General features: G+C 45.6%; 1 protein-coding gene across 1 annotated transcript; it reads left to right on the forward strand.

Moving 5' to 3' along the window:
• Positions 1–2,730: 2,730 nt before the first annotated feature.
• Positions 2,731–14,003, forward strand: LOC129383406 (uncharacterized). The gene is made up of 7 exons (XM_055067970.2): positions 2,731–2,894; positions 3,170–3,320; positions 3,912–4,024; positions 7,413–7,563; positions 10,196–10,369; positions 11,369–11,494; positions 13,597–14,003. The coding sequence occupies exons 1-7, from the start codon at positions 2,731–2,733 to the stop codon at positions 13,804–13,806; spliced, it is 1,089 nt and encodes a 362-aa protein (XP_054923945.1). The 3' UTR covers positions 13,807–14,003.
• Positions 14,004–16,070: the final 2,067 nt, after the last annotated feature.

The following is a 16,070-nucleotide window of genomic DNA, read 5'->3' on the forward strand; positions in this document are numbered from 1 at the left end:
ATGCTTTTAAAAGCCTTCCTCATCGTGCTTTGCAAAATGTTGATGATGATATGCAGCGCTTAATGGCACTAGGGCCAAGTGTGGCCAAAGAGCGCCAAGGCAGTGATGATGAGTACTCGATGGACTAAGCTTTGCAAAATGTACCCGTGTGCTTCCGCGCTCCCGTGGCCTGCAGGGCACACTGAAGTATCGACTACCGATCCTGACTTTGGGCCGACGATAGCAGAGGTCACGGAAGGCCATGCGAATGCCAATGACGTCACCACGAAGCTTTCGAGGCCCGAATCGCACACGGCGAACCGGAGGCCACCGCCTTCTACGGAAGATCCTGGGACGATTGCCACCGAAGCTCCGGAAGGTACTTGTCTTATGGTAAAAAAAAAATTGCGTAGCTTATGCAAAGGATGTAGCGAAGTGCATTCCGTAAGTTTACAAGTTTGTTGCTTCACACAGTGGTAACAAGTTTAGACAGATACGAAATACGAAAGGAGCTATCATAGTCAAAGACTGTATTGGGACCTCCCAATACCGTCAATAAAGAGCGAATATATTCTAGTTCATCATGTTCTTTTCACAATGAACACTTGTAGTCTGCAACAATAACTGCTCAACTTTTGTTGGTTGCTGTCCTTTGAACTACAGTGAAGCCCGTTTATAACGCATTGACTAATGCTCTAAGAAATAGTTCAGTATACCCGAACTCTAAAAAAGGAAGAGAGATAAGTAGAAGGCAGGGAGGTTAACCAGAATAACGTCCGCTTGGCTACCCTACACCGGGGGAATGGGAAAGGGGAAACAAAGATACCAGGGAAAGAGGGAGGAGGGAAGGAAAGACGGAGCGGTGAGTTCGTTGACCCCGAACTCTATTATAGTAACTGAAGTATAATTATGAACCTATAAGAGGGGTTCACAGGAAGGTGGAGGCTTGAAGTGATAACAGTTGAAGAAGGATTGTCTTTGCAGCCGATGTTCAACAAAGGGTCACGCCTTCGTCATGCAGTGTCTGCCTCGAGCTTCAGGAAGACAATTGTCCCCTTGGCGGAACGTTCGCTTGAACGGCGATCCTTGGTCTACCACTTGAAGAAAACTTTTGCGACATGTTCGATATATGCGGACTTTTTCTTTCCAGTTAAGGACAAATGACATGAATTAATCAACTTCTTTTTTTTCATAAGAATACTTCGCGCAAAGTATAGACAGTAATTCTTGCCTGCGCCCTGAAGTTTCTCAACGTCAGTGATGAGAATGGCGTTGTCGATGCTCAAGATTGAGTATCCTTGCTTTGGTCCATGTTGTTTAATGTTAGCACAGTATCGACAAATCAAGTCTACCGTAAAATTGCGTCCTGAAAGCCTCGTCACTTGGCAGTTGGCGCAGCGAAGCGGTTAGCCTCTCGGTGGTCGGCATTTTTCGTCTCCGTCCGGGAACAAAAATTATCATCAGAAATGGCTCATACCCCCCTAACCAAGCAAAAATGCAGGGGTTCGTCCTCCTCGTAACACAGAGGCTACAAGCTCGCAGCAAAGTGAAGCGAACAGTGCATACATTCATTGGAATCCCGCAAACAACGTACGAAACAGCGTACGTTTCAATAAAGAAAAAGCTCGAAACCAGCATCTGTCATCATCAGCAATGGCTCATACCCCCGCAAGGCAGAGGCTGCAAGCGCTCAGCAAAGGGAAGCCAACAGTGCATACATTTAGAACGACAGAAAGCTGAGCTAGTTGGTAAGGATTCATTATGGAAAAAAGGGGGTTAGGGGTGCAGACAGGACACAAGAGTAGAGAAGGCGAGAGTAGAGAAGTGGACAACACCAGCATTCGTGTTGTCCACTTCTCTACTCTTGTGTCCTGTCTGCCCGCCTCACCTTCTTTTTTGCATAATGAGTGCATACCTTCATTGAAACCACCCATACAAAACACATAGCTGCATACGTCTCAACAAAGAACAAGCTCCAAACAAGCATCCGAACTATCAATAAAGCATTGCATACCTACCTCAGCAGTCATAATAACGGTTTTGCAACAACTTCGCTGGACATCCATTTTCGCAGGGCCGGGATGCCAAGTTAATTTTTTGCCTTATTTGGGTTGCTTATATTCGGGCTCGTCTGTCCTGTTGTTGAGATCAGTTGGGAGGTTTAGTTACCAAGTCGAAAATTTGATTTGTTGCTCATCCGAGAAATTCTTTCTGTCGCATATAATTACATTTACAAACACATATTTTGTATGGTACTGTACGATATGGTTCATGACTGTCTGCCAGATCCTAAGGTACAAGCTCGATATATTTTTTCGCGCTACAACGTGGCACCGCTCTCAGCAAGAGAACGCCTTCGTTGCTGAAACACTAATAAAGGTCTTTTTTTGTACAGCTTGGGGAGCGTAGCAAGCACAGGTTTGAGTTTAGTGCTATGCATGCGCTTATGAAAAGAGCGAAGTGGACATCCAGACCTACTTCAATGAATGCATGAATATGAATGAATTGTTATGAATGAATGAATGAATGAATGAATGAATGAATGAATCTATCAATTGATAGCTCATTCAGTAAATTCTTAAATCGCCCATTACTCAACAAATGACTCAATGTCGTACTCATGAATCACGAATCTATACCACTCCACAACGACTAAATGAATGAATAAATAGATCAAATAACTCAATCGCAGCGCTCGGCACAGAAACCTTGCTCTGCACCTACGGTCAGAGGACAACGTCCGATGCTGTCATGCCCAGTGACGGCTTGTGCGACTATGCCTTCTACGACTCGCTTTACGCACAAGGCCGGAACAAACTTTCCTCCGGCGAACCGTTCGAGGAGGACCTTCAGACATTCATGCGAGTGGCGGCCAAGTACAACAAGACCACATCGGGAGTGGGCTTCGCTTTCGAGTGAGCATCTTTGCTGAATTGTAGAGAGCGGCTAGTATTTAGCGTACACCAGTTGCCGGACTTCACCGGCATGCGCTCTTAGTGCCGAGAAATGCTTCTTAGTGTACTACGTTGACGTCCCCGGGGTTTCGCTTGAGAAATCAAAACCAACGTAGAAGAGAACGGTCTGCAGACATGCGCTTGGTCGACATTCTTCTTTTCATTATAGCTTTTATACCCATGGCATATTCGATCCGCTCGAATATGCGGCCTCGTGCTATGCTGCAATCTTACAGATATCTGCAAGACGCGGAGAACGACCTGAAGCAGAGAAGTCCGAGTCCCCTGGCGATCTTCTGGTCGAGCAAGATCTTCCACGTCGGCATCCTCGACACGCCGGAGCAACCCCACCCAGCGAAATGGCAGCAGGCCATTGCAATTCTAAAAGTACGGCCCATTGTCCTTCGGCTTTACTTTGAGAGCTAGAAGTATGCAACAAAAACCCCAGAAAACTGAGTGATATGGAGGACAAAGGAGTTACGGAAGACAGAGCCTTGAATTGATCAACAGTATGGATTGACAAGTCAAGCGTCAGTCTGCAGCAAACATAAACGTTTCAACGTCAGGGTAAAAGCCACTTTCCTTGCCAGGGTTTAAATAATTGCTGCTACCCCAAAAGCGAGGTGCGCGTACGCACGCGCGTTCACGCCACGTACTCGAGAGACGCACTAAAATATGTGCACACTCACAAACAGCACCGACAAAGGAACAAAGTATACATATTAATAATAATCTTTATTGTCAAAAGAATAGTATAGCACTGACGCAAAGTATACATATTAATAATAACAATTATTTTTTATAAGATTAATATAGCACTGACGCAAAACACACTCCACGCAGAAACCACACGAACGGCGCGTCCAGCCCACCCCCAACAGGAAACGGTGCGCATTTTGCATGCGCATACTTGCCATTCTTTCTTATTGAGCTAGGTGCCTTATGTTATTGCACTCCGCACGCTTTGTTTCTCTTTAGGTGATGGACCGCCTTCTCGACAGCCAGAGGGCTCGGGGTCAGCGCTCGCTCACAGTGTTCGCCGGACCACTTCCGGAGGACGACTGGAGCCGGGCTCTTGCCCGGCACTTCAGGTCAGTTTCAGTAAGGGTCGCCGTGGCAGACTTTGCGGGACTGTGACAAACTTAGTCGAAATCAATCAATCAATCAATCAATCAATCAATCAATCAATCAATCAATCAATCAATCAATCAATCAATCAATCAATCAATCAATCAATCAATCAATCAATCAATCAATCAATCAATCAATCAATCAATCAATCAATAATAGACATCAATAGTAGACATTAATACAATTACACAGTAAATTAATACAGTAGGAGGTCCCACAGCAAGAACATTCAGGGGGATCTCGTGTCAGTACATGTATAAAACGTGGAACGTACGATTAGCAACTAAAGTAAACAAAGGAGGAAAACAAATCAACGCAACAGAAGTAAATAAAGAAGGCATAATGTTACCTAAGGCTATCCCTAGTGTGACCCAAGTGTGACCCCATTTGGAAACTTTTGGTTACCACAGGAAAGTCATTAATTGAGTGAGGTCTGTTACGGGACGCGGAAAAGTCCCACCATATTGTTAAATTCGCAATCTTAGTCATTTTGATTCGATGATCTCCTTTGAAACGGTGAAACGCAAAATAGTCACCTATCCTGCTTGAATCAATCAGGTGTGCTATACATGCTTTTCATTTTAGCATATATGTATACATCTGCTTAATTTTTTTCTTATCTTCAAAACTTCTCCATATAAATTGTACCGCTACCAACGCCTGTAACGGATCAGGTCGTGTCAAAGTCTTCCCGGTTTTTGGCTACCATTACTTGGTTGTCAACTTTCTTGACCTCTTCCTCCATCCTGCGTCCACGCTTTTCAAGTATAGGTACTTATGTTTGTGCACTTTAGCCGCCAATTTATTTTGATGCGAATTCCTGAGTCTTTCTTCAAAACTAATTTTGCTCTGCACTTTTCTGACTTCTAAAGTGGCCCACCGCATTTCACCCTGCATTGCCTCATTTGTAGTTTTACAGTGAACTCTGAAAGCCAATCGGCCTACCGATCTTTGTTTAACTTCCAACACCGACAAGATATCAGATTTTAAGCGCAGAACGACATTCGCGAACGCTAGCGCAAGCACCATTGCTCTTTTCCTGATTTCACGCACTACTTCATAGGAGTATTTATTGTGGCCCCAAAGGTCTCTGTGTTTTATTGTTGCTGCGTTCCGGATGGATGAATGGATGGATGCCATGAGCGTCGCCTTTGAAACAAGTTGGTGGGTGCCACTACCGAGCTCTTGTTATTATTTTTGCCTAATGTCCTAGCTGTGCTTCTGAGAAAAAAAATACGCACACACACAAAGAATTCCCAGCATCAAACTTTCTGAACCCCTACTGGGAACTTAATTTTTGTACACCTCGGTTCTTGTGGTCTCCCTGCTTTTCTGCTACCAAACCTCCACTCGCCTCTTACTAATCTCTTGCATACATGTTTACCTCCCCCCTGCTATCCTTTAACCCAAGGGCTTCAAGGAGGCAAGAGGAGCCTAAACTGCCAGCTGGGTAGATGCCTTTATATTCTAATAAAACATGTTCCATCGTTTCCCTAGCTTCACCGCAGCAAGTACACGATGCTTCTTCCTTGGTGTACCTCGTTTTATAACTACACGCTCTAGCGCATCCCGATCTCGCTTCGAAAAGTGAGGAGCTTCCCTTCGAGTTCTCATAAATTGTTTCTTTCCTGATTTTGTTTTTCCCACTCAGGTTCCCACTCCCACTCCTATTCCCACTCCCATTCATATCAAGTTTCTTTTCAACTGCCGTCGCCTATGAGATTGTCTAAGCCTCTCCGATTAAAAGGGCGTGGCCGGCGCTCAAACGGCTGCCATGCCCTCTTACGGCTGACTCAAAATGCCATCAAGGGGGAATTTTACGAGGTAGTTAGTAATTGCTCAAATTATAAGTGCACCAGAGAACTAGAATTATAGCAGTGTTTCGTGATATGTTTAATTATTATGCTACTAGAAAATTTCTTTTACAATTGTACAATTATTGTACAAATTACAGTGCAATATCTTGTTGCTGTGTCACTTATGCGTACATACACGAATACATACCGATATTACCTATTTCTACATTTTCTTATACTAAAGTAAATGTGTAATGTTTTTTTCTTCAATTCACGTGATTGAAATTCCTCTATTCTCATTGCATTATCATTCTGTTGTTTTCTGCGGCGTCACTCACAGCCTAGTGAGTGATAATAAGCTTCGCCCTGTAGACTGTCGATTTCCCCTTTTTACCGATAATATTTTCCCCGAAGTTTCCTTGAACATACATTGAATTGAACTTATATGAATTGAAAGGCTGACATGTGGAAACGGACTCAAGCGCTGAGGATTGAAGTCAATCCTCATTGAGGTATGGCGAAGCTCGACACCCGAAATGTGTTGACAGCAGAGGCGCTCTACAGACAAATCTTCATTCATGTTCCAGTCCCAGTAGCGCAAATTTTTTCGAGCTTGTTGAGTTTCTTTTACTCAGCCAATGGTGCTGAGTAGACTCTGCGTCAAAATGTTTATGTATCAAGGTTGATCAAGTGCACGATTGTTGGCCATACCCTGAAATAAGGTCTCCTTCAGCCCACAAAGTTTACATGATGAGTTTACAGATGAGTTTGCACATACAAAACTCATCTGTCACCGGTGTTTACACTTCAAAAAAGAGCTCTTCGCATTATAGCACCCAACAGTATGCATATCAAGAGGGAAGATTTATTTAAAACCCTCAACATCCTCAACATTTGCGATTTGACAACATACAACATCGCCTACGTCATGCATCAAATAGTTAATGAAAAACTAGCCTTGACAACAGTCTCGCTCCATCCCTCACTTCGCAATGTTGGAAACGCGTCTCACTGTCATTTTTTATTGCCTAAGGTAAATACTAATTACGGTCGCTCTACACTACAGTTTACAGGCACCTCAGTTTGGAATAAGCTTGACAGTGACCTAACAATGCGTAACACTGCGCATACTTGCACATGGTCTCACTTTTTTTTTCTTTTCCTGTGCCGATGTTTTCGATGCCGTAAGATAGAAAATTGTTAGAAAAATGTATCTAATTTGTGAATTTTTTCCTTACTACTCTATTTTCTTGTTTTACTTATTCAGCTATTTCAGTTTTATGTGATTTTACAGAATAAAAATAAACAGCTGCCATAGAAGTGTTTTTTTCCTGATAACAATCGGTAGAGACCCCTTAACAAATTTGTTGGGTCCCAAAAGTGTGTACTTTGCAATTGTACACGCTCATTATGTTAAATAAACGTTCAAATTTTCAAAGAATTTTTTATTCAGGGTTAAATGACGCAAAGTAATGATGAACATAATAAGTAGGTGCGCTTGTGATCATGTGACCATGTCTCCATGTGACCTGTCCTTGGCATCGCGTTGCAGCAAGCTGCGTTTCCACCCGGACCTGCTCATCGTGCTTGGCCACTACCAGTTCGGTGACAACACGATCAAAAATTGCACCGTCATGCCTCCTACTCGGCATCCAGATGACGCGCCCACGGACAATGTCGCCAAGGCCTACCACTACGACTTGGTTAGCCCAGTTTCACTACTTGATTGTAAAGCGTTCAGCATTATTTGGGAACTAATCGCGATTTTCCATGTCGCGCCATTTTTGTGCCCCCTCTACCCCCCCCCCCCGACCCCCTTACAGTGGTCGAAGACGCAGGCACTATCATTTGAGATGCTGCGCCTTTGATTGCAAGGTGGGCGACCAGAGGTGGCCGCAGACGCTGAACGGGATTCCAAGCTGGTCCTGAAGGAAAGGGCGCATCATGTACCAGTTTGTTCGCGCGTAGTGTTAAGTCATGGTGGTAAGGGGAGCGCCACCCCATAACACATAGTGCAACATTCTGTCACACTATAAAAATGTTTACACTCTTAAGGGTATTCTCTTGTCGCTCTGGTAACCCTTTATTTATATAGTCCGACAACGGAGCTCTAACTGGACGTGCGATGACAAGAGACGTAGTTGAAAACTATGTTATCATTCTGACAGCCTTGGGCGTACAGAAATATCCGGCGAGAGAATTTCACAGGGATAGGTATGAAACACTCCTTTCGGATATTTCCGTGCGCCAAAGGCTGTCAGATTGGTTACATAGTTTTCAACTTTGTCTTTTGTCATCGCACGTCTAGTCATAGCTCTGTTGTCGTCCTTTATAACTTTTTCTAAGTCCCTAAAGGTAAGGGTGTCATTAGTGCGACAAGAAGACACCCTTAAGGGTGTAAACGTTCTTACAGTGCACAAATGCCCCTTCCCGAAAGCATGCTAAATGAATTACTGCCTGGCAACCGGGGTTGGTCATATATATATTTTGTTAGAAACTGAAAAAAAAATCAATAAATCAAGTCCAGGGAAAGAGAAAGCGTGTTAACAAGCTGGGAGACGTCGACAATGAGCCCTTCATGCGGTAGCAGTGACGCCCATGCTGACATCTCAACTTGAAGAGTTATTCATTAGAGCTCGTAATAAATCTGGGAAGAACTCTAATGGAGGAATATGAAGTTAAGACCGGAAGACGGGCTTGTTGTATCCGAAACTTCTGGAACGTTGTAAGCGAGTCGGCAGTGAGGCAGGCCTGTCTAATCAAACTATACAAACGTTAGCCAGAATCCTAGCGCGTTATCGAATCGACGCGAGCAGGGGTGGTATTCTGTAGGAGCCCAGCTAGTGGAATGTCCATTTCGGTCGTTGCTGATTGGCTGGGTCTGCTCGTCTCCTTCTCGCTCATACAGCTGCATACAATCAGCAGCAGCCGAAATGGATAGTCCACTAGATGGACTCTTACAGAATACCTGCCCTGCAGAAACTGCTCTCGCATGTAAGATGAGGCATGAAGATCGTCACGTTGTAGTGAAGGTGAAGAACCAGAAACGCTGCCAAATGGTTGAGCTAAAAACTCTTATTGAACGAACTTCTGGCCAGAGAGGCAAGCAACAATGTGATCGGTAGAGCGATGATCACTGTCATTAGTCGTCGCATCTATCGTCTCAATGCTCGAACAGGTTTGTTATTTATTAATTTACATGTCAACGTAAGACGTTACAATGGAGCTTGGCAGGCCATGTAATGTGTAGGGTACATAACCGGTGGACCGTAATAATGCACCCGACCAAATGCGTGCGAAGGAAAGGGAACTGCAGTCGAGGACGGTACAATATTAGAGGGAGTGAAGAAATTAGTAAATTTGCAGGCGCAATTTGTAAAGACTAGAGCAAGACCGGGTTAATTGAGGATCGCTGCGACTGCGGCTGATGATGACGGTTATGATGCCGTCAACATACTACATACATTCCATAGCCATTGCTCATGCTCCCGTGAATTCTAGAATATGCAACGCTGTTCGCGTCACAAGTAGAATCTGATTAAAGACATCTCACCGTCGAATTCTGGAGAACGTGTACAATGTTCGGGATACAGAATCCGGGAGATTAGCGCGAGCACTTTGCTGCTAGAAGTGATGGTTCTATCAGTTGTGATAGGAAAAAAAAAAGGAATACAATGTGGCGATGAAGACAACGCGATAACAGCATGGTTCCCTTCTTCTCATTTTGTTTTTCGGCTAACGTCTCGATGTGGCGTGTACAGAGACGGTGATCTAAAGCTCGAACGCTGCCGTCGCCATGCAGCTCTCATCATGTGGCTAAGAAAAACGAAACATGTCGCATCTGCTTAACTCCAACGCCGTCTGAGGAGTCACCGCCTAACGCCAAAGATTGATCTATCGCTTTCGAGCGAATTTGTCAGCTTTTAAATATGACTCTTCCGATTCATTCCTCAAAGTAACCCAACTATTGTTCAATCCTCCAGAGTGGATAGCTACCACTGCCTTTAAGAGAATTGTAATCAACACTATAATCCTCAATTGCAATCAACACTGTAATCCTCCTCCTCCTCCCCCTCCTCCTCCTCCTCCTCCTCCTCCTCCTCCTCCTCCTCCTCCTCCTCCTCCTCCTCATCATCATCATCATCATCATCATCATCATCATAATAATCGTGATCATCATCATCGTCGTCGCCGTCATAATGAGATGACGGTGTCTGCAGAGGGAGCCAGTATATCTGCTCTGAGCCGCATGAATTGGTGAAGTTTGCCAGTTTTTTGGACACACGTTGTCACTCATTATTTGATTTCTTCTCCGTCGCTGTATTTACCATTCAGTCGAATGGCCCCTTCAGCCTTCGCGAGTTCTACGCAAGCAACGGTGTTAGCCAAGGTCTGCTGACTGTGACTATGAAGGGCCGTTGGACGGAACCCAAAACGAGAGACGCAATGGACTTCTTCTCACCCTGTCTGTACGACCCGAGCAGCGAATCCTTCGGCAGTTATACAGAGGTGAGTAGGAGGGGCATCCCTATATATATATATATATATATATATATATATATATATATATATATATATATATATATATATATATATATATATATATATATGTATTTATATATATATGTATTTATATGCATCCTGTGTTACGCTGTTGGAGGTCTTGTTCCTGTGTTTTTTTTATAATGAAACCGGCAGTTGTGTTGCGTTATGGTACGCCTATCATTTTTGGTCCTGTTATGAAACAGGAAGACGGAGGTGTGAGCTAGGGAGTGAACGGGTGTAGCCTATAATCTAGTTGACATCGAATAGAAGAAATGAAGATGGGGAGGATTTATACTGCTGGCAACCGGTGTTTTGTTAGAGTTAAGAGAGGGTGACAACAAAAGTCAAGTGTAGTCAACGACAGCAGAGAACTGGGTGGGGCGATGAAGAGTAAATTTCAGGCATACGATGACGATGTGGTCAGCTGGTGCAAGGCATGGATAGTTGGAGATTGCTGAAAGAAAAAGTCTTCGTTCTTTAGTAGGCACGAAGGGGGTCGATAATTGATAATAATCATAACGATTTGGGAGCTAACGTCGGTCGCGTCAGGAGAGCAGCCTACGCACTGCTCGATGAACAAGGACCCCACAATGATAAAGCCCAAGAAGAAGAAGAAGAACGCTTGTTTGTGCTCTCACTGTTTTCATTGACGCTGCATTGAATGTCTCAGCATTCGCATCCTGATCTCGCAGTCACGCTAGAGCTTGAGCAGGCGGCAACGTTATCGATGATTCAATTTGTCAAAGTCACTTACAAGACATTGTGAGTTCTAACATCGGTGCAAAACAAATCCACCACGCCGTGTGCGTCACATTTCTCCTTCCTGTCTGTCGTCTGCTTTACATGCCATGTGAGATGTCTCTGTCACAGGCGGCGCCACTTGCTAAAGCGCTGGTGGCGTCGTCTGGTGGGTGCCCGGTGTTTATAGCTAAAGACCTTGCCACGCGCCCTTTTGTCGTACAGGTGTGCAAGCATACTCGGTACGCGGCCCAACTGAAGTACTCGCCTAGCCATTACGCCATGCTCGCACACCACGCTACCGACGCGCGCGCGTTCGCATACGACAACGAGGACGGCCTTCGCGATAAGGTGAGCGAGAGTCTGTTACGCTAAGGCGACATCTTAAGAAACGCAAAACAGTAAGGCTCGATAAAGCCATCGGACACTTGAATCATTTTGTCATTCAAGAGGCCAGAAATGACGCCAGGCAGGGACCTTGTACCTGCCTACCGCGAAGTGCTTGGCATGAGCCAAGGCATACGCTTTGCGTCAAGCCTAATGTTTGGTTGACGTGCGCAGATGACCCTGGTTCGTCGCGCCATCTGTAGTTCAACCCTTTTTTCGCTAGGGAGCGAACCTACGAGCGGCGTGGCGCTAGTTATAACCTGTTGCCGTCGTTATTTTCCGTCCTCTGCTCCATTGTAGAGATGTAAGAGCCGAGAAAAAAAAAAAACGGGAAAGATTAAAGAAAAAGAAAACGTTCTTTTCCGTGTTTTTCAGCGCAGAGACACAAGTGATTAAAAAATTTCGTATAGAGTAAGGCTCTCAAGTCTCGGCTATGCAGCATAGGATTCTGTAGAAGTGACGATGGAGACAAGAAAACAGCAGCACAGTTTTCAAGTATCTTCATTATGTGCTTTCAGTTTCGCTTTAAAACGTATAACCGGCAAAAACGTTCTCTCGGCGCAGTCAGAGCTACGCAGCCGAAGCACGCACTTTTTCTTTTGCGGGATATCTGCACGTAGTCCGCGAATGTAAGCAACTGGAAGTTACGTGGCGTTAGACAAACGGTACCAATTATTTTCATTTTTTGTGTTCTTTTCGTAACAAAAGCTTGCTAAGGAAAAAGGATTTCCGTTACTTGCTGTTCCTAGCTTTCTGAACTTATCTGGCATCGTCATCTGGTTCTTCTGGTCCTATGAACCGCAAGCAAGACGTCGACACGGCTTTGGAGGAGTAAAACAAGAGCAGACGTTCCGCACGTGCGAGCACGTGCGAGTAGCCTTGGCTGTGCTGCCAGAGAAAGTTGTCGTCGGGTACAGTGTAGCTTTCAAACGTTGCGAAATATGGGACGCCCACTGTGCTTGGTCCAGGACTGGCGTTGGTCCAGGGCTGGCGTCGGTCCCGGATTGGAATTCGTCCAGGATTGGCGTCGGTCCTGGACTGGCGTTGGTCCAGGATTGGCGTTGGTCCTGGACTGGCGTTGGTCCAGGACTGCCGTCTGAGACCCTGCGAAGCACGTAGAACCGTGAACCTGGTGCCAAGGGCCTTTGCACTAATCTACCGCTGACAGGCTCTAGGCTGTTGCTGACATGTTCGCCCCCTGCCGGTTGTGAACGAAGCTGGCGTTTGTTTGCGAATGTTACATCAGTAACTTCCCAACACACACAGAAGTAAACATGGTTAAAAAAACTCATATACGTACTTCCAAATATTCTTGTAGAAGCAGCCGCGACCGATTCTAATGCGAGTATGTCCATTGAGAGTGATCCGGAACACTGAAGTACTTTTTCTCAGTTATCAGAGTAGCAATCTTTCTTGGAAGGGAACAAGGCGTTCCTTCTATCGGATTCGCCTTCTGTGCGTAATTATAGCGTGTGTTTGTGGATAACAATGTTTTCTTGCTGGAATTGTAAACACAGGCTATTTTTGTGGAGTTCCAATTTTCTCAAAATATCCTATAAAACAGAAAAAAAAGAAATAGTTTTTTTTGTCTTCCAATTTAAAATTTCCGGAAGTTTTACGTCCCTACTCCAGTGCTCGTGCGGCTAATTTAGGCCAGTGGAACACTCGGCGACGACAGGCTTCTCTTTCCACCAGCTACCCTCTCCTCATGTTGCGGCTACGACAGTGTAGGCTCCGGCGGGGCGGGAAGGATGGCAGTCGCGTTCAACACGCCGGCGCTCGCACCGTTGGAGAGACCGCATGCATGACGAACCGGCTGATATTTAAAGCCACCTCTCGAGATGTGCTAGGTAACAGTTCTACTCTCTGCGGAATTATGCAACGAAAGAACAAGCGCTACCCGTATGTGTCCTCGCTGTAACAAATATTCACCACGAAGTGCATAATTCCTTTAATAAATCGAGCAGCTTCCTGTAGGGCGAGTTCGACTATTCGATTATATTGATACCCAACGTCGATGGCTTCGGCCTTTTTTTCTTCTTTTTTTTTCTTTTTCTTTAACCCAGCTTTGCAGGGTAAAGCGAGACGTGGATGACGTCAACTTCGGCATTGCCGCTTACGACGTCGACTATGACGACTATGGCAACCACTGTGCCTCCCTCAACATGTACGGTCCCCACAGTCGACTGAAGGCACTGAGGAGGATCGTGGACTACTTCCGGAGCCTTGTCAGCAACGCATTCGACGAGAGAGCCTGCACCTCGGTCGTGACATGATCGCACTGCAGCCACTATTGTCGCTACCGGGAAAGCTCGCCCGACCGAAGTCGTTAGCGGTGTGGCGAAACATCGCCGTCACCACCGTGGGTTTTTGTTATTCCTAACGACGAGAAGCTACGACTGCAATAAAATCCTAAGCGACTATAGGTTACAACGCTGCGTCAGTCATCCAGCCAGCCGACGGACTGGCACGGTCCGTTTCAGTCCAGTCTAGTTCAGCCCTGTCTCATCTAGCTTTGTCTGGTCTACTCTTATCTATTCTACTCTAGTTGAGTCCAGCCACACAGCCAGCCAGCCAGCCAGCCAGCCAGCCAGCCAGCCAGCCAGCCAGCCAGCCAGCCAGCCAGCCAGCCAGCCAATCGATTGATCGATCGATTGATCGATCGTTCGTTGAACGAACGAACGAACGAACGAACGAACGAACGAACGAACGAACGAACGAACGAACGAACGAACGAACGAACGAACGAACGAACGAACGAACGATCGAACGAACGAACGAACGAACGAACGAACGAACGAACGAACGATCGAACGAACGAACGAACGAACGAACGAACGAACGAACGAACGAACGAACCGCTCCTCGTACGCACGCTGCTCTTTCGGGAGTCCTCACTATATGTGGCCTTCCTATAGCACTGTCACAACACAAATCACTTGTTAGGCTGGTACTTCTTTTACGTACGAAAGTGTAGTTGCCTCACTCCCTGCTTCGTATGCTCCAATCAAGCTGCCATCGCCGCGGCAGCTCGAGCCACAGTAATCTTTACCGGGAAGCATATGCGGGAGGTGCTACGTGCTTCGCATCGCATGTAGGCGCAGGAGTGCCTTATTTTTTTATTTATTTATTTGTTTATTTCATATACCTCACAGGCTCCAGAAGGAGTATTGCGTGAGGGGGGCGGTACAGATAACAAGTGTGGAGCAATAGCATGTTTTTGGTTACATACATATGAACAGAACAAGAATCAAATAATAAAGAACGCGAAATAAGTCAAGATAAAAAGAAAGGAAGGTTAACTAACAACATAATCATGAATTATGTGGCTCGAATGGTTGTTTTAAGGTTGTTCTTTACTGAAACGTATGCAGTTCTGTATGTTGCACGCGTGATTCCATTGAATACACGCACAGTTCGCTACACTTGGCTGAATTGCGCAGACTGATCGATTTCTTCAGGACGAAGTTTCACGACCAGTCAGATTTAGCCGCCTGCGCGCTTCCAACATGATTTGAGGGAGCGCGTAATAAAGGCAAAAATAAGCTGCCTGTCAGAAGCCGTTCCTCATTCAGCGTATGCTGAATTAGTAACGAATAACGAAAAAAAATAAAATAAAAATTCGGACGAAGATTAGGAAGACATTGACAACGCTGCGAATGACTTCATATCTGTCCGGTGTGATTCAGCACAGTCCTGCTGATTATGGGCCATTGTTTAATAGTAAGCTTTGGCCGGAGGCCAACTCCATCTTCCATATTTGAAAAAAATGCAACGGATCCGACGTGCCCGGTTCAAATGTATGTACAGCGAAGCATACGGCGCAGTGTTTAGCCCACCTTCTCATTTGGCTCAAGGATGCCCCAAATGAAGAGCAATGCATCTTTGAACGCAACAAGCATTATAGGGGTTGAAAGAGGCAAGCTGGCTTTCTGCGCCATTTGTTTGGGGTACCTGACCACCCCTTCGAGGCGCAGATGCGACTGTTCACGTGATTTCTAGGCGGAGCGACACATGCGCCACCTGGAAAGCAGCAGCAAGCAGCAAACTACGCATACCCGATCACGCAGTCCCTCCATATAGCACAAGGAGGTTGCTGAACAAATTGAATTTCTCGAGGTAAAATATGTCAGAAAAATCGTAAAGTACGACTTACGCACAACCTGCAGACATGATAGCGTCGAATTGTAGTTTGAATATACGAGAAAGCATAATTCTCTTGCGCGGAAACTCAAAACACAAGCCTCTTTTCTAGCGTTTCTACCAATCATAGAGCAGCCATTGCTTCCGAGATGTGCGCGCGCGCGGTAATGCCTAACGCCTTAAAGTGGCGCGCCCGGTTCGTTTCAACACTTCCAGATGGCACTCGCCTCCGCCTCGGTAGTCCTTCGTTTAATGGGTATGGGCCGCGCGACCGGGGGGGGGGGGGGGGGGGGGGGGGGATCGAAGAAGGTGGTAACGAGCATCTCAGTCTTAGCATTCGTGACCCTATGATCGTAATGCTTTACAAGAAATAAACGACACGAAGAAAAAATCCGGC

The sequence above is a fragment of the Dermacentor andersoni genome, chromosome 8, assembly GCF_023375885.2.
Source record: "Dermacentor andersoni chromosome 8, qqDerAnde1_hic_scaffold, whole genome shotgun sequence".
NCBI lineage: Eukaryota > Metazoa > Arthropoda > Arachnida > Ixodida > Ixodidae > Dermacentor > Dermacentor andersoni.

What these genes read in the sequence shown, in the direction of transcription:
- LOC129383406 (XM_055067970.2), top strand. Translation starts at nt 2,731, where the DNA reads ATGCCCAGTGACGGCTTGTGCGACTATGCCTTCTACGACTCGCTTTAC. An exon ending in GGAGTGGGCTTCGCTTTCGA is followed by an intron (nt 2,895 to 3,169) that starts GTGAGCATCTTT and finishes GCAATCTTACAG; the next exon opens with ATATCTGCAAGACGCGGAGA. An exon ending in AGGACGGCCTTCGCGATAAG is followed by an intron (nt 11,495 to 13,596) that starts GTGAGCGAGAGT and finishes TCTTTAACCCAG; the next exon opens with CTTTGCAGGGTAAAGCGAGA.